Here is an 18,641-nt window from a genome sequence, read left to right as displayed (position 1 = left end):
TAAGTTGTACTGATCTCCAAAAAAAACCAACAATAAATGATGTATTATTCTAACACACAAATTGTGCCTGTATGTCACAGCTGTGATTTCATGGCCGTATTGTGCTGCTCCGGATGATAGAGTGAATCAAACTGTCCAGGTATTTCTCTGTGGTTCAACTCTTCCATTAGTTACTGAATAATAAAAGTCTCACTTCATTAAGGCCTTTCTCATTCTGTAAATTTCTGGGCTCTTTTGACAGTGAGGATTGTTCAGCCTCTGCTTTCACATACACACAGTCAGTGAGAGCACTTCAAGTTCCCTGTCTGTCTGTCACCTTGTCTTTTCAATCCCTCCCTCCCAGACGGAGGAGGGGGGAGGAGGAGGAGGGTGGAGACACAAAAGAGGGAGCGAGCAGCAAGTGGCACCAAGGTGAAGGAGACAATGAGTGAGTGTGATACAAATTGACAGACCGGGAACTGATTCAAGTGTGATTAAGGAAGAGTTGAAAAGAAAAAGAAAACTAGATTTTGAAGGCTACTCTCTTTTTGGATTTGCTGCCTCAAGGGGAGATAATATTTGTTAGAGGTAAGCAACCAGGAGGATTATCCGATTTAACAGCGAGCGAGCTTACATACTGTAATAGATGTGTGTAAGGACGACTGAGTTGGAAACATAAAATGACTTGAAAAGATATCAAATCATTCGGATAAACTTTTGCAAATGTCAAGACTTTCAGATATTCTTATGTGTGTTGTGGTTCCTTCATGTTTGGCACAGATATGCAAATTAAAAACCCTTAAAATCATCTGATTTTGTTTATTTCAATTAATTATTTCCTCAGTTTTGCAATTTTTGATGATTTCCCTATTAATCCAAAACACATAAATAGTTTCTTCCTCTCTCCCTGCAGCTTTCTGTCCCTCACTAAGCACTGATCGCTCGGATCTCCGTCATGGTGGACCTGTTCTTTGACCGGGTCTTGGTGAAGAACAACAAGGACCAGGATGAGCTCGACACGGAGCGCGAGATCGTCATGCGCCTGCAGAACCGAATCCTGATGCTCTTCTTCGCATCGTCTTCACGTGAGACCTGCCAGCAGTTTGCTCCCACGCTCTCCGACTTCTTCGAACGGTTGACGGATGAGTTCTACGTGGATCGCTCTGCTCAGCTGGTTCTCCTGTACATCAGGTAAAACACACGTGTAGGTAAATAAGATGCGTTAGCACCTGCTCTGGGCCAGATGTGTTTCCAAAACCCCCAAGGCCTGAACTTAACCTTGTCCCAATAGGATCAAATCTTTCTGTGTGCATAACCTTGTGCAACATATATCAGTCCCATTAGGAATTTTTTTTTTTTTTTTAAAACAATCGATTTTTCTGGACTTGGAGTGAATCTGTCCATTAATCTCCCAACAATGTGATCTCCATTTCTTTCGTCCTGAAGTTTGGATCAGTCAGAGGAACAGCAGGAAAGCTTCCTGAAAGAGCTCCCCAAGAAGTGCCTGTTCCTGGCCTACGAGGACCCCTACAGGAGGTGTGTGAGATTAGTCATTTAGCTGTGTGTACAACCTGCTGGTGACTAATGGTAATGTAAATATACCCAGCTGTATGGATCCATTATCTCTCTGCCTGTGTGTGTGTGTGTGTCCACAGGGAGCTGGAGGCCATGTATAATGTGGAGGAGCTGCCCACAGTGGTGGTGCTGCGTCCCGACTGCTCCATCCTCGTCCCTAATGCAGTGGAGGAGATCCTCCGCCTCGGCCCGGCCTGCTACCGCAACTGGCAGGAGGCGACGCAGCTCATCGACAGGAACTTCATGATCAACGAGGACTTTGAGGAGAAGTCCATGCGCAGCTTCAGCGACCCCGTGAGAAGACTGAAGTACAAGGTGGAGGACGAGAAGAAGAAAAAGACGAAGAGAAAGCGCAGAGGGTGGGGAGGTGGAGGAGATGGAGGTGGCGAGGTGGGTGGAGGAGCGGATGACAAGGAGGGAGGACGGTCACCATGGTGACGAAGCATGAGAACATGACAGTGGATTTACCCGAAAGTTGTTCTGTTTAGTGGTAAAGGGCTTTGTCACAAAGTTTCTTCCGGTGCAGCCAAGTTGTTCGGCCAAACAAAAACCCCTTTTACAGCTGCATCCCAGGAAGTACAGATATTTCTCGTCCTAGGAAGTAGAAATGTCAAGCTGACGTTTTTCTAACTGCTATTCAAGATCAGCGGTAAGCGGCGGCTGCGGTCTTTCTGCAAAGGCGACTCCGGTGCGTGGGCGCGCCAGCGCACAATACAAAGTCATCTAAACTATCTAAAGGAGCACTGAATGCAGCAAACCAGCGCTGAGCTCATCTTATAGGAGGATGTCTTTAGTGTCTCTGAATGCCAAATATTCAGTCAAGACATGGTTCGGTGTGAGCCAAGTTTTGCCATCTGGGATGTTTTATTACACCCATGCAGGAGATTATTCCAACCATTTCTCCATTTATCAACACGGCTCAGTACGGCTCTTCTTTTTTTTTCCCCCCCCTACATTATAATTTGTACCGTCCAATCAAAACACAGCATGTATAATCTGAAATCAATGAATTATTCAACGCCATTAAAATAATTTTGTTGGTGACTGTTTTGCATTGGGTGTTTGGCTGCACTTTATCGACGACACAAGCAGCAATCAGAGTTATTCAAAGGGAGTCGAGTGAAGTGATGGAGAAACTGGCTTTACCGCATAATCAGTGATTTCCTTTGACTGCTACTCATGTACTTTCACGCTGAAGACCGTGTTTAGCCCTCGCACACTTCCTCACACATGCATGCTGCGTTGATGACGCTTTTATGTGATCAGTCAGGATCTTCATTCGCAGACGTTCCGGCGGAGAGGCTTTCATCATCCTTCTTCTGTACGCTGAGTGACCTCTGCTTTAACTACACGCTGCCAGGAAGATGCAAATAAAAGAAGCTATATGACAGTAATGGCAGCGGCAGAACTGAGGGTGATAGACAGATGACAAAACCAGAGTATCATCAGGTGTCATCAAGGTATGATTGGTAAGGATTGACGTGTTTATAAAAAAATTTTTAAAAAAAGGCAGTGACATCGTGACTTCTTTTCAAAGCTTCTGACATTATAGACAGATTGACAAATAGGTCAGAGCTGCATGAGACAAAGCTCTTCCTTGTTTTCATAGAAATATTGCGAAATGCCTGCGCGCGCTGGCTGGCTGGCTGGCTGGCTGGCTGTGCACTGTGCAGCACAGAGAACACAATAGCTCCCCTTTCTCCATGTTTTTGGTCACAGGGCTGTAAAAGCTCAACTTAAACGGGGAGCTGCTCAGACCTGTAAGAAGAGGCAGATGTCTAAATAAACATGAGCCCCCTGTTTATTCCATATTCCTCCGCTTTTGCCTACACAGCAGCTTATTGTTGCTCACTCAGACAAACCTTGACAATATAGTCGAAGCCCCCCCCCTCCTCCTCCTCCTCCTCCTCCTCCTCCTCATCCTCCTCCTCCCTCCGCGCCCCCTCCTCCCTTCCCCTCCCCTCCCCTTTTTGCCTCTTGCCTCTCTCTGCCTCTGCACACGTACACACGCGCACGCATAAACACTCACACGTGCGCACACAAAAGCACAGTCGCGTTGCGCGCTCTCGAGTGCAGAACGCGCAACAAGCGGACCAGCGGATGGAGAGAGAGAGAGAGAGAGAGAGAGACAGCAGAAGACGAGAGAAGGACGGATGCAAGGCGAGGCCAGGAGCGGGAAACGGTATCTCTCCTGCTCGTCCAGCTGTTGTATCTTTTGCTTTTTTTGGGGGTCTTTTTTTTAATTTTTTTTTTTTTACCGCACCTTCATTTTATAACACGATTCTTGCCTTCTTTTTTTTTTTTTTTTTATTATTATTATTTTTTTTTAAAGCCTGACATCTCTTCTATCGGTCCTGATGTGCCGCTGCGACTCATCACGATTCTTCAAGGATATGCAAAACGGCTGTCATCCCGTCGACGTTATTTCCCATTAAATGCAAGGATGTACTTGATGGACTATATCGGAAATATATGATCAGCGATGACAAACGACAAAACCGGGCTCGGTGAACTGATGTAGAAATCGACGGAGGGAGCGGAGCAGGTTAGGTCCGTGCGTTCATTTTGCGCCTAATATCGCGTTCGCGTGCGATCGTGTATTTCTTTATTTTATTTTTTTTCTTTATTTTTTTTTTTTTCCACCCTTTATCCATCGGAGCTATAAGGCCCGTAGCCCGCATCATCTCTGGGCATGAAACCCGTGGGAATTATGATACCAACGTGACGCACAGTCACACAGCACAGCGGGGAAGACATCGAGCCTCAACAGGACGGAGGGAGGGTGTGAGGTCCAGCAGAGCAGAGCCCCGCTCAGTACACTGATCACAGGGGGAGGACGCCCAGTTGTTGTTGGACATATCGCGCTAATGACTGCCGTGTAGCCCAGCAGGTATATCGCCCATCACCGTTTCCCTATTGAATATATATATATTTTTTCATGCATCGGGCACAGCAGAGCGGGAGAAAGGGAGGCGAGTACCGTGGGTGAGGGCGCGGAGAGACGGGATGCGGGAGACGCAGTGAGCGAGGAGGAGGAGGACGAGGGAAACCGGAGGATTGACGGTAAGATATGGATATAGGCTATGAGGATGCACCCGCCCCTCCTCTCTCCCTCTTTCTCCCTCCCTCCTTCCCTCTCTCTCTCTCTCTCTCTCTCTCTCTCTCTCTCTCTCTCTCTCTCTGTATTCACATGCACAAATGCACATACATGATCAATGTCCGAGAAGAAAGCAGAGGTGCCCTGCTTCTTTGCTGCTGCTGCTGCTGCTGCTGTCAGGGGCCATTTGATCACTGAGGGACAGGGATCTGATGTGTTGCCGTGCCGCTGGATGCCATTGAAGCTGGGTCAGTAGTGTAAGAGTGCGAGGCATGAGTGCTGTGAAATATTCATGGGCACGTGATTAGACTCCTCTGGGCCTCACAGGAGAATCGTAACGGGGGGGGGGGGGGAAGTGGCTTGATGACTTAGGGTGTCCCAAGCTGGCGGACCAGAGGGGTCTGTCATGGGTGGGCTGAATTAATGGTCACACACCTTGATTGCGGTGTCTTATGTGCTGCAGTGAACAATGATGTACACACACACACACACACACACACACACACACACACACACACACACACACACACACACACACACACACACACACACACACACACACACACGGACGAAGGGGTTTTAAAGGCAGGTTTGCTGATTCACCACAGATGGGAACTTGAGGAGAAAAGAGGCGGAGAGGAAGAGGGAGCAGACCGAGTGAGAGTCCACGATGAATATTTCAGAGAGGGAAAAGAGAGGACCGGGTCAGTGGAGGAGGGCAGGCAGGCAGAGAATCAGGAGTGACCGTGAAGAAACGGAGACAGAGAGACGCAGAGGAGAAAGAGGAGGAAGGCTGAGGGAGGGATGGAGGAACAGCTCGGCGGCTGACAAGACTCCTGCTCCTGTCAGGCTCACAGTCTGAGACGCTTGTAAGTGTGAGGGAAGATTTTGTTCAGTTTGTGACAAATTAATCATAGATATAAGAGAATGAATGGGATGATTGCTTTGAATTGATTAATTTGGAGGAATACATTTACCAACCCTGATTTGAATAAGGCGACTCACTTAGTTGTGTGTCTGTGTCTCTCTCTGTGTGTGTGTGTGTGTGTGTGTGTGTGTGTGTGTGTGTGTGTGTGTGTGTGTGTGTGTGTGTGTGTGTGTGTGTGTGTGTGTGTGTGTGTGTGTGTGTGTGTTACGTGGGAAGGTGAAAACAAAGGTAATGAGGTTTGTTTCCATGTAGGGATCGTTTCCTTTAACCACCAAGGAGAATAAGAAGCAAACTGATTTGCTTAAGCCACACACACACACACACACACACACACACACACACACACACACACACACACACACACACACACACACACACACACACACACACTCACAATTTGGATGGATTTTCTATCATTTGACTTGTAAAACGCACCATAAGGTGTCCCTTTCTGTTCGGACCACCACGTACAGGTTCCTCTCATTGTGTCTTTCAATCAGTCAGACACCCTGAGTCAGTCTCCGCTCTGGTGCTGTGGGCATTTTGTGCAGGCCTGTGCAGAGCTACGGGCGGATATCAGTGTACTATCGATACCGTCACATGAGACTGGGGCATCAGCTGGGATTTCATTTCTAGTAAAATTGTAGGGGCGTATAGCTGATAATTATTTTTCAGTTTTAGTTAAAGACATGAATGCAAAAATGAGTGGTTTTGTCAATGGGAAGAAAACAAATAGTGAAAAAATGCCGATCACAGTTTGCTAGAGATGAATTGGACATCCAGCTGATTGCTTGATGGACCGTCAATCAAACCACTTGGTCATACGTGACAACTAAAAACCATCATATAATATTAGGACGAAGATAAGGTGCAAATACTAACATTGGAATTTGGGGTATTTTAACATAATTGAAATGATGAATCAATAAAATAGCAGCTGATTCATTTTCAATACGATTTACTACAGTTAATCCGATAGTAGTTTTCTTTCAGCTTAACTGACTGTTGCACAATTCATCTTATTTTTTACATTTTATCAAATATGAATAAGTATTTGTTCAGATATATTTTCATACTTCACCAGGTAGTGTGGGTGACATCCATATTTCCTATCTTAGTGTGTTTTTTTTTTTTTTTTTTATCAGGATAAATAGATGCTACGTTATCTGAAAACTAATTAGTAAAGCTGTTCATGGATAAAATTACCGCGCACGAATGTCTGGTTATGTTTAATCCAGTGAATTAAATCATTAAATTCAACGTACACTGAATAACAATATGTGTGACAGGAGAGAAATTCATCAAGAATGTACTCATCTCACGATAGTGCAGTATATCACCATTTGGCTCAGACCTATTGTTCAGCTCGAGCCTTTTCTGCCTTCCTGCGAAGCTCCTGGATTTCACTCTGCTCTGCTCTCTTTCGCTTCAATTCACGATTGCATGAGTTCGAAGCCATGTTACATTTTGTCAGAATGCGGGACCACGGCCCTGTTGAATTGAAAGCTGTCTAAAAATGCCCCAATACTTAAATATCCATGTACATTTTAAGTGATAAGTCGCAGTAATTGTTCCTCCTCTGTGTGTGTGTGTGTGTGTGTGTGTGTGTGTGTGTGTGTGTGTGTGTGTGTGTGTGTGTGTGTGTGTGTGTGTGTGTGTGTGTGTGTGTGTGACAGTTATATCACAGTATTGATAAATAATGTGGTATAGCCGGTGCTTGAAGTGGAAAATAAATAAATAATTGCCAGTACTCCCCCTTTCTGCAGCGACACCAAAAGATATCGCCGACGTTCACAAGATAATTTATGTGATCAAGTAGGCAAGCAATTATTCAATTATTAAAGTCATACTAGGTCAAAACCTAATATGAGCACGGCTGGACCGTGTATGAAATGCTCGAGGCCTATAATTTGAAATAAGTCCTTTAAATTTGAAATGGATACAGGAAGTTGTATCATTTGGATGACAGTGGTGACTTTGGACATTTTTTTCACATGAACTCCGCGAGTTCCGAAGAAACATTATGTGCTTGGTGTTAAACTGTATCGTAGCCCCTGGTGCTAATGTTAATGCTACATCATCAGGCTCTTCAAAGCCAGCAGTGGCGCTAGCATTAGCTTGCCGCTCCCGGCCTGCGTCTACCGGTTTGGTAGAATTTAACTTTCTGACTGCCTGACTGTTTATGTTCTCTTTGTGGTAGGAAAAGATTGGATTTTCAAATATTTGAATAGTCATTAAGGAAAAAAAAAAACATGATAGCATTCCAAGAATAGTGTTTTTTTTTTTTCTTGAAATGCCCATCCCTGCTTTGTGCCATTTTGGTCTGCAGCCCATTTGGATATAAAACAGTCTGGGATGTTTTCCCTTTTCAGTTAATCCAGAAAATTAAAAAAAACAAAAACAAATAAACATTATTACGTGATGTTGCTCACAATACTTTGAAATATTTAAGGCATTGATTTCACTTTAGAAAGAGTATTACAAAACAAAAATAGCCATGACAAAATGCTGCTTTGATGTGACTCCAAAATCCAGTCGTCCTTCTGTGCAGAAATGCATTGTGACATTGATTTGACGATGACACACAACAACGAAAAGCATTAAAAACTCGAACGACTACCGGATTGTTGAATGAGTTGACAATTTTCTGTTGATCGACTAATGGTTCCAGTTCCAGCCACGATCCAATTTTTTTGCACAAATAACAGATTTTTTTTTTGGAGAGCCCCGCTATATTTGATTGGCCATTTGCAGTTATACGGAAATGCAGGAAAAGAGCCAGTGTCAGTCATTCAATCAATTAATAAATTAAACCTAATTGTAACATACATGAAGTTGTATTTTTAGCGTGCGGTATTTTTGTCCTCACTTGACGTCCGCAACGACACAACTAATGACATCTTCCCCCTTCCCGTACGACCCGTACGACACGAGTGCAGCACAGTATTATGTTCCTTGTTAGGTTGAGGTTGGTTCCCGCCCACCTCTGACTGAGCAGGTGGAAGGATTGTCTTCACAGCCTGCTGAGGCTTTATCGCAGCTTCAGCTGAACTTTAAAATGTATTTTGGCAAGACTGTGGATTTTGTACTTTATTGCTTACATGAGAAGGACCACTAAGAAGGAATAACTTCATGGCCAATATAGAAAGGAGGCAGAGTTATGTGACAAAAAACTCTCTTGATGTTTATTTCAATATTGTTCTTAGAAAGACTTTAAAAAAATTAAAAAAAAACAGTTTTTCTAAGGCTCTGTGATTCTCCTAGAATTGACAGAGACAGAATTCAACTGTTGTGCGTTGATCAGGTGACAACAAAAGAGTGATGAACGAGCAAACACCCTTGTAATCCTGGAGAGAGAAAGTGCTTTTAGTGCACGGAGAGGCAGGGCGTGCTTTTACCTCAGAGCGTGGTGCTGAGGGCAGGATTATGATCTTGATAAATATGTGAGGAAATTTATCAATGTTTAATCAGCCTTGCTGCAATCTTTAGAACAGCTTCAATTCTTTAGGTGAAAGAAAATAAAATGTCTTCTTGTGCAAAAAAAAATCCTTCTCTCAAACTATCTCAATCTCTGCCACATGCAATATTGATACAGAAGTGGAACCATGCAGACAGCCAGGGAGGCTTTTTTTTTTGTGCCTCTTTTGCCTTCTAAAGGATTTATATATTCTAGTTTTACAGATATCTATTCAGTTTGATCTTTTAGCACAGCACAACATCTGCGCGTATGTGAATATTGATGGCTGAAATCATAAAAAAAAAAACAGTTAATAAAAAAAAAATTAAATTAATAGTTTCCTGGATATATCTGCAATAATTTATGTCCCATTTTCTTTGTAATCGTTAAGCCTGATGCATGCTGTAGGAACCTCGTGCCCTCAGGACTGTCAGACCTCCAGTGTCCTAAAGCTCTGAACTTGGCTCCGACCGTATCTTGCGTTTCCTGCCTGCAACGAACAAGTGATTGACAGAGGGCGACACCTTCGTTCCCCTGAGTCACGCATCGACCAGACATACAGCCTCTAAAACCCCCGTAAGTGGCTTTGACTGCGGCATGTAGGCCTCAGCCCTCTGGGGGACGGTGAGGTCACTGGTCTGAAACAGGCTCACAGCCACAGAGGACACTGGAGTGGGTTTTAATCCTTAAATGTTATCCACAACAAAATTCTCGCTGCTGGTGTTATTAAAAAGTGTTTCACCCAATAAAGCTTTGGCTTTCGATGTGCTGTCGGGAGTCCAATCTGTCTGTCTATCCCTCATCTCTTGATTGCTCTTCCTCTCTTTCCGTCACACACACACACACACACACACACACACACACACACACACACACACACACACACACACACACACACACACACACACACACACACACACACACACACACACACACACACACACACACACACACACACACATTCATATTCGTCCATTAGGAACGTAACACTACAAGGCTGTTGTGTCACTTTGTGCTCCGTAGTGATCTACCTTCAGGCACTGATAGCTCTCTGACCAGAGAGAGGGGAAGGTTAACCTCTCTCTTTCTTTTTCCCTCTGTTGATTTCATGGACTGCACCTCTAACAGTGTGAATCCTTGTAACCCGTGTGATTTCACATCAGGCTTCTCACAGCAGCGAGTCAATCAGTGTCTTTTTATCTTTCGCTGATTTTTTATTTTTATATTTATTTTTTTGAAGGAGGCGTACCACACAGGATTTGTTTTACAGACTCTTGGTTTTAACCTCCCTAAAGCTCCCAGGCATCTGTCATCACAAACCCATGCTGCGAAGTGCAACACTGCTCAAATCCACATGCACTTATTTCAAACAACAGCAGAGATTTAAAACTCACTGAAGATACGGAGTATGTCTGTGTGGGGAAATATGTGTGAAATGATGCATCTATCTCATTGCAGCAATAAAAAAAACAAAACATATAAAGGATAAAGGTAACTGGAACAACTTTAATTCTGCTTTTTGTTTCATTTGATCTTTTCCAAATTGTTTCCACACGATTAAAACTTAGATATATTCAGCACAGCAGTTTGAAAGGTCAACATCCGGTAAATGTATGTTTTTCTCCGTGTGTACTGCATGCAAATGGTTGTGTGGATGCACAGTATGTACATTAATGCCTGTATGTGTAATTTATGTCACTCCCGGGCCTCTGCTCACACACACACACACACACACACACACACACACACACACACACACACACACACACACACACACACACACACACACTCTCTCTCTCTCTCTCTTTGAGATAGCTGCTCCTCCAAGTAGGCCGGACGGTGGCCCCGGGCTGGATTTTTGGTTGCAGGCAGAGAGCATGGTGGTTCAAATGGGGGGACTGGGTGTGTGGCTTTGTCAAGGGCCATCAGTGTCCTTGCTCTACTTACCCTGCATCAACACTTAAGGGTGTGTGTGTGTGTGTGTGTGTGTGTGTGTGTGTGTGTGTGTGTGTGTGTGTGTGTGTGTGTGTGTGTGTGTGTGTGTGTGTGTGTGTGTGTGTGTGTGTGTGTGTGAGAGTGTGAGAGTGTGTTGGGGTTGCAAGTGAGAGAACATTGCTGCCATAAGGGTTTTGGAAGAGATAGGACATATTGTGTGTATGTGTTTGTGTGTGTGTGTATGTGTATGTGTGTGTGTGTGTTGTGTGTGTGTGTGTGTGTGTGTGTGTGTGTGTGTGTGTGTGTGTGTGTGTGTGTGTGTGTGTGTGTGTGTGTGTGTGTGTGTGTGTGTGTGTGTGTGTGTGTGTGTGTGTGTGTGTGTGTGTGATACAAAACAGAAATGCTCTCATTCTGTTGAGTCTTTTGTGTACTATATTTAGTGTGTGTGTATTTAGTTGTGTATATGTGTGTGTATCACGAAGGTCCTCTGGCCTTTATTACCATCTTGTTGCTTAAGTGGATTTAAAGAAGGCAGAGGTTTCTCTTGGTTGTGTGCGTGTATGTGTGTGTGTGCGCGCGCGCGTGTGTGTGTGTGTGTGTGTGTGTGTGTGTGTGTGTGTGTGTGTGTGTGTGTGTGTGTGTGTGTGTGTGTGTGTGTGTGTGTGTGTGTGTGTGTGTGTGTGTGTGTGTGTGTTTTCATGCACAAGTCTCTGAATGCATGTTGGACATTTGTTGAGGAGTGACCTAAATCTGTCTGCCATCATTACCTAACAAGAAGATGGAGAGAAAAGCAAGTCACAAATAAACACGCAGGCGCACATATGTTTATGTACACACGCACACACACACACACACACACACACACACACACACACACACACACACACACACACACACACACACACACACACACACACACACACACACACACACACACACACACACACACACGCACACTCCCGAGAGCGTGATGTTAAAGCCCGACTCCAGAGTGCAGCAGCAGATTGGAAACGCTAAACAGTGAAAATAAATGCTATGCCATGCATGTTTCAGTTTAGCCTCCATCCTCGTCCCTGCTGTCTGGGGCCAAGAGTTCAGTCTATATTAAGGAGTCATGTTACTCTTGTTCTCTCGTAGCTCATCTGCCTGCATCCCGTATGCTGCCTCGAAAAATCCCTCCGTGCACCGTCGGCCTCCGATCACCTGCGCCTTCAGTCAGCTGTTTACCTCGTTACGCCTGCTGGGGAAGAGATCGTCTCCACCACATCATTTATTTAAGATTAATGAAAAGTGGCCTAAGCTGAGCCAAGGCCTGTGTGTGTGTGTGTGTGTGTGTGTGTGTGTGTGTGTGTGTGTGTGTGTGTGTGTGTGTGTGTGTGTGTGTGTGTGTGTGTGTGTGTGTGTGTGTGTGTGTGTGTGTGTGTGTGTGTGTGTGTGTGTGTGTGTGAAGATAGAAAGATTAAGACTCTTTTATGGGTCAGTGGCCAGTATTGCTTCTGGCTAATTACGGACTTAAAACACGTACTATCACGCGTGCACTCTCACTCACAGACACACACCTACACACGCACACCCAGCATATCTGCTTGCTCGCCGTCTCCCTCCTGCTCCTTGAGGCTGCACTGTGCTATCACCATGGTAACAGCAGATTGAGGGACTTTTCGCTGCACCGATTGTTCAACTGTTATCTCTATTTTTTTTTTTTGCCCTCTCTCTCTTTCTGTCTGTCTCTCTCTCTATTATTCTGTCCTCTGTCCACCCTGCTGTGCTTTCTCACGTGCACTCCTTCATTGTCAGTGTGGGTTATGGACCGTCCAGCACGCACGCACACACACACACACGCACGCACGCACGCACGCACGCACACACACACACACACACACACACGCACGCACGCACGCACACACACACACACACACACACACACACACACACACACAGATCTGCACAAAAAGGGCGAGTGTTGCAGTTCTGTACTCCCAGTCTCACACTTCCACTGCTTCCTCCCCAGGCTCTCCAAACGTGGTTGGTGGTGTGACGTCCTAACTCTTCCTGCCCAGCATGGCTGTGTCACTGTGGTTCGTGGGGGTGTGTGTGCTCACCCTCGCTCACGTCGCCCCGTCTGCCCAAGGTAAGTGCCCTGACGCTGACGTTGTACCACGTTGATCACGAAGGCAATTCACACGCCGTATCCCCAGAAATACTGAAAAAAATCAACAGAGCTCACCAGTGCTGCATACATTTGGGGACTCGAGTGTTTGTGAGCAATCATGTGAAGTGGATCGCAGCCCGGTGCCTCGAAAGAAAGGCAAAGTCATCTCCACAAAGTGTATGAAATGCTGTGACCTACTCAAACAAAAACATTTGAACACTTGAAGTTTGCAGCTTGTCGGATGGAGTGTTTGAGAAGCTCCCTGTCGCTCGTCGTTAATAAACAATCAGTTACAGCAGCAGCATACTAATCACACCGACGCGCTGGCTTTAAGTGTGGGTTTAATCCTGCAGCAAACACCTTGTCATGTGTGCGCATGATACTCAGGCTGATGTGAACAACCGGATTAAGGTAATGGTAATGGGATTTTCTCCAATAACTCTGGTTCACACAGATTTATGTGTCAGCCAGGCGAGCGTTTTGCACAAGAGCGCGCGTGTGTTACATATTGAGATGCGGCCCTCAAAGGAAAGAAAATTAAATCCTATAGTTTAGCGAGCACCTGAAAGGCGGTAGTATAAGCGTTTAACCCCCCCCCCCCCCCCCCGCTGACTCAAACATTAATATATGGTGATGTACTCACGCATCACATCATATGAGATGTAGGTGCCACAGTGGAGGTGTGACGTTTTACGTCAACATTCACACTCAGCATCTGGGAATCCTTCCAGTGTAAACTTTCACACGTGTGCGTTTTAATAAAAAAAAAAAAAACTGTGTTAACACACATTAAATACAGGCAGGAACAGGATTTGACTGAAAGTTTCTGAGGAGGGTTTTTGTTTGACATTTGCTGGCGAATGTTTCCTGTGCATCAGTGTACTCGATGGTATTAAATGGCTGATTCATTCCCTCGAGGAAGGAGAACAGGGGAGCTCATTCGATTTCAAACATGAAGGCTTCTCCACTCACCACTGGGAGGATATCTTTTGGATCTTTCCAATGCCTGGAAATATAACCCAGATGATGTCATTTGGATTGCAATCTGAGTCGATCCGTCACTGGCCCAGACTAACATGAGTTAACAGGGGATGGATGGAGTGACATTAAATTTTGTACAGACCCCTTGTTCCTACTGACCTTGGTCATCCTCGGACTTTTCCGTTAGCGTCGGCATGAGGTTAACATTTATGGCTTTTACTATAATGTCTGGACATTTTTCAGATGTGTAGCCATGGAATTTGACACAGATACTGCTGATAAGAAATAAGGTGGTCCTGTGATTTTATGTCAAACACCAACATGAGGCACACAACAACTACTGGATGGGTATGAAATCTGGTACATTTTGGGCACACAGTAGCACGTTAGCAAGTTAGCATGGTCATTGTGAGCATGTTTTATGACTCAACCACAAGTACAGCCTCAAAGAGCCACTAGCATGGCTTCAGATTTGTTGTCGTGTTTTAATTCTGTCTGTTTTGAGTGCCCTGAATCAGTCTCCTGTACTCGCTACGGAGACATACAGGTGAATGTGGTCTGTTCACACCCCGGTAATCTGAATCATTGAAAGCTCTTAGTGTGTCAGTTCACACCAAGCAGCAACCAACAATTGATTTGTGATCTGCCGTTCTGAAACCTCCAATTAGGGCTGTTGTAGCAGTTATACGAACAGTGTTTAATCCAAAAAACAGAAACTGTGTTGTGTAATTTTTTTTTTTGACCTTGTGTGATTATTAAAACCCAAGTAATGATTGGACAGGGAAATCAAACACGCCCAGCTGTCTCCCAATAGTGATAAATGATATTGTTTTCACAAATGGAACATCGTCGTTGGGAAATCTGTATTTTGTAAGAAGTTCCAGAGTAATTGTTTTGTTTTCTGCACGGAACTTAAGAAGCTGAACAAGTTTAGGTGCCAGGATTTTACTTGGCAGTTGTAGCTGCAGATGAGTTGAGTTTTTTTTAACATGATTGCATCGCTTGCCAATTAACATCGGGAAGGAAAGCCAAAAAGAGGAGTGTATGAAGGAAGGGTATAAGAACCCTGAGCTTGCACACCAAGTCGTGCTTTCTTCATGAATGTGTACCAGTTTTATTTAAGCTCTCAATAACTCTTGATCAACATTGATTTGGAAAACCATCATTATTGGAAAACCTCCAGTGTCTTAATTTCTGTGTTGTGTACTTTAATCTAACATCAACAAGTGACCAGTACGAGTATTGACGAATCTGTCCGTGGTGACGTTTTTGATCATCTACGCCGGAAGCGATCATATTTGGATGAGCTGGGGAGGAGCGAGGACATTATGCCCGCCCACCCATCGTAGAAACCTGACTGCACCACAGGCCTGTCAATCAAACAGACACGTCTTCAAATATGCCGCCTTTTTTGAGGCCTCGTATGTAATTAACGATGGAATTATTTCCAGATGGGCCGCCAGAAAAACTAATAAGAACGAGTGACTTTAGCAAATGGCACCATAATGACTTGGAGAAAAAAATTATTGACTTTATATTTCATGAGAGAAGTTTTATGAGTCTATGCAGCCAGAGCCTTTTTGGACACAACCCATAGCAGTCCTCAGTGTTACTGCAGTTTAAGGCACTTCCACATTGGCCTCACTTTTTCAGACCTGGAAACTACTTCCACTTTTATATTAAGTCTATGGCTCACACTTGACGTTGGAAAGCCTCTCTGTGTGCGCGTTTGAGTGTGATCGGATGTCAGGTCCAGTTCTGTATGCACTAAAAAAAGAACATCATTTCCATTTCCAAAGACCAAATGTGTTGCTTTAAATAAGCGGGAGGCAGAAATGCACATCCAGTGATTTACCACCCCGGACAAAAAGCAGAAGAAATCATGACACTTGGCTTTTTGTTGTTGTCTCACATTAATATGGCGGGAATGAGTTTGTGCTTCAATGTGGTCACATACACACTGCTGAAAGACCTCAGACCTCCTCTGAATGTCCTCAGTGGGTCTGGGGTTGATTCACACCTGCACTTAAGAGCTATCAGCTTGTGATCGGATCACCTGACACTCATGTTAATGCCGGGTGTGAACAGGGCCTATGACCAAATACATTTCCTAAGTTTATACACCGCGGCAAATAATATAACAAATCGACTAAATTTTGAAAGATAATGCTAATTGCTATTACAAAAAAATATATATATATTTTCTCTTTCTCCCTTTCCTTCCTCCTTTGCCCCGCCTCCACCCCTCTGGTGCAGCGATGTCCCGGGCCGCCATGCCGTTCGGGCTGCTGCGTCGGGAGCTGGCATGCGAGGGTTACCCCATAGAGCTGCGCTGCCCAGGAAGTGACGTGGTCATGGTGGAGACCGCCAATTATGGACGCACCGACGACAAGATCTGTGACGCAGACCCCTTCCAGATGGAGAACACACAGTGTTACCTCCCTGACGCTCTAAAGATTATGTCCCAGAGGTGTGTACAGCATGTCTGAGGTCGCACTGTTTAGTACTGTGTCTAAATTATTTATCAAAGCGGCAAATTATAATGTCGTACTTGAGCTACTTGAATGTGTGCAAGTGTTTTGAAAACAAATCAATAAGAGCATCTGCTGTTGATGTAGATACTGTGTGTGTGTGTGTGTGTGTGTGTGTGTGTGTGTGTGTGTGTGTGTGTGTGTGTGTGTGCGTGCGTGCGTGCGTGCGTGCGTGCGTGCGTGCGTGCGTGCGTGTGCGTGTGTTGAGTGTGTCCTGCCGCACAACATACATGTTGATTAGGAAGAAACGTAAAACAAAGCCAATGCTGGTGTTGTGTGTCATGTGTGTATGTGCAAGTGCAGCAACCTCTCCAGCTGAGCCTGAGTGCCTGGCTGCACCATTAGCTGTTTACTCAGCAGTGTTTTCCTAGAAGAACTGATCAATATTCAGCAAGAGGGAGAGTCGACAAATGGACTGTCCTCTGCTTCCCCTTTCCTGTCTGTTAATCACTTTCCTTCCTTTCTTCGTTTTCTCACTCCATCATCCCTTTGACTGCTCCATCCATCCATCCATCCATCCATCCATCCATCCATCCATCCATCCATCCATCCATCCATCCATCCATCCATCCATCCATCCATCCATCCATCCATCCATCCATCCATCCATCCATCCTTCCATTCTTCCTTCCATCCATCCATCCATCCATCCATCCTTCCATTCTTCCATCCATCCATCCATCCATCCATCCATCCATCCATCCATCCATCCATCCATCCATCCATCCTTCCATTCATCCATCCATCCTTCCATCCATCCATCCATCCATCCATCCATCCATCCATCCATCCATCCATCCATCCATCCATCCATCCATCCATCCATCCTTCCATTCTTCCATCCATCCATCCATCCATCCATCCATCCATCCATCCATCCATCCATCCATCCATCCATCCATCCATCCTTCCATCCATCCATCCATCCATCCATCCATCCATCCATTCTTCCATCCATCCATCCATCCTTCCATCCATCCATCCATCCATCCATCCATCCATCCATCCATCCTTCCATCCATCCATCCATCCATCCATCCATCCATCCATCCATCCATCCATCCATCCATCCATCCATCCATCCATCCATCCTCCATTCTTCCATCCATCCATTCATCCATCCATCCATCCATCCATCCATCTTTCATCCATCCATCCATCCATCCATCCATCCATCCATCCTTCCATTCTTCCATCCATCCATCCATCCATCCTTCCATCCATCCATCCATCCATCCATCCATCCATCCATCCATCCATCCTTCCATTCTTCCATTCTTCCATCCATCCATCCATCCATCCATCCATCCATCCATCCATCCATCCATCCATCCTTCCATTCTTCCATCCATCCATCCATCCATCCATCCATCCATCCATCCATCCATCCATCCATCCATCCATCCATCCATCCATCCATCCATCCATCCATCCATCCATCCATCCATCCATCCATTGATTTGTCAGGTGTAACAACAGGACCCAGTGTGTGGTAGTCGCGGGGGTGGACGTCTTCCCAGACCCGTGTCCTGGAACATACAAGTACTTGGAGATCCAGTATGAGTGTGTCCCTTACAGTGAGTATGCATATATTCAAACACACAAACTGACACACACATATATTGTATGTACACACACATATACACATACATGATTGCACTCAGATTTAACCTGTTTTTGCCAAAAAGTAATTCCTGTTTGAAGGTGTTTTTTGTTGTTGTTGTTTTTTTTGTTCTCATAACCTCTGATGTTGACGATGTCCCTGAGAGATTGATAGAAAAGACTTGAGTTTTTTTTTTTTTTCTCAGGGAGTGTGTGTTTGTGTTTGAAATTACAAAAAGAAAGTTGGATGGAAGCACAGAGAGAAAAACAGTAGATCATTTCCAAACTCTGTCTGTGTGCGTGTGCGTATGCGGGAGTGCGGGTTTGCACTTGCGCGTGCATGCGTGTGTGTTTTCTTTTCCAGATTCACGCCACGGGAGTTGCTCTCTTTTCTCCACAGGAGC

The 18,641-nt window shown here is 44.9% G+C and overlaps 2 protein-coding genes across 8 annotated transcripts in view; both read left to right on the top strand.

Annotated features, from left to right (window-relative positions):
• Positions 1-50: 50 nt before the first annotated feature.
• On the top strand, positions 51-1,992 carry LOC138630310 (nucleoredoxin-like protein 1). The gene is made up of 4 exons (XM_069714558.1): positions 51-427; positions 893-1,170; positions 1,426-1,515; positions 1,635-1,992. Exons 2-4 carry the CDS (start codon positions 935-937, stop codon positions 1,990-1,992), a joined length of 684 nt encoding a protein of 227 aa, XP_069570659.1. The 5' UTR covers positions 51-427; positions 893-934.
• A 1,636-nt stretch (positions 1,993-3,628) lies between these two features.
• Positions 3,629-18,641, top strand: part of LOC138630353 (adhesion G protein-coupled receptor L1-like) — a 33,230-nt gene continuing 18,217 nt past the window's right edge. For 3 of the 7 annotated variants that reach the window (XM_069714628.1, XM_069714627.1, XM_069714623.1), the window contains exons 1-4: positions 3,629-4,617; positions 12,983-13,102; positions 16,361-16,574; positions 18,103-18,212. In XM_069714628.1, coding sequence (XP_069570729.1) covers positions 13,033-13,102; positions 16,361-16,574; positions 18,103-18,212 — 394 coding nt within the window. In that variant the 5' untranslated portion in view covers positions 3,629-4,617; positions 12,983-13,032. The remainder of the gene's footprint in view (positions 4,618-12,982; positions 13,103-16,360; positions 16,575-18,102; positions 18,213-18,641) is intronic. The other 4 variants (XM_069714626.1, XM_069714624.1, XM_069714625.1 and 1 more) reach the window with 4 other exon arrangements.

Source organism: Brachyistius frenatus, unplaced genomic scaffold (assembly GCF_029030835.1).
Source record: "Brachyistius frenatus isolate BFR_SWC_R1_liver_20210118 unplaced genomic scaffold, ASM2903083v1 Contig_132, whole genome shotgun sequence".
NCBI classification, from domain to species: Eukaryota; Metazoa; Chordata; class Actinopteri; family Embiotocidae; genus Brachyistius; species Brachyistius frenatus.
Note: the sequence above shows the minus strand (reverse complement) of the source record. Positions and strands in the feature narration are given on the sequence as shown.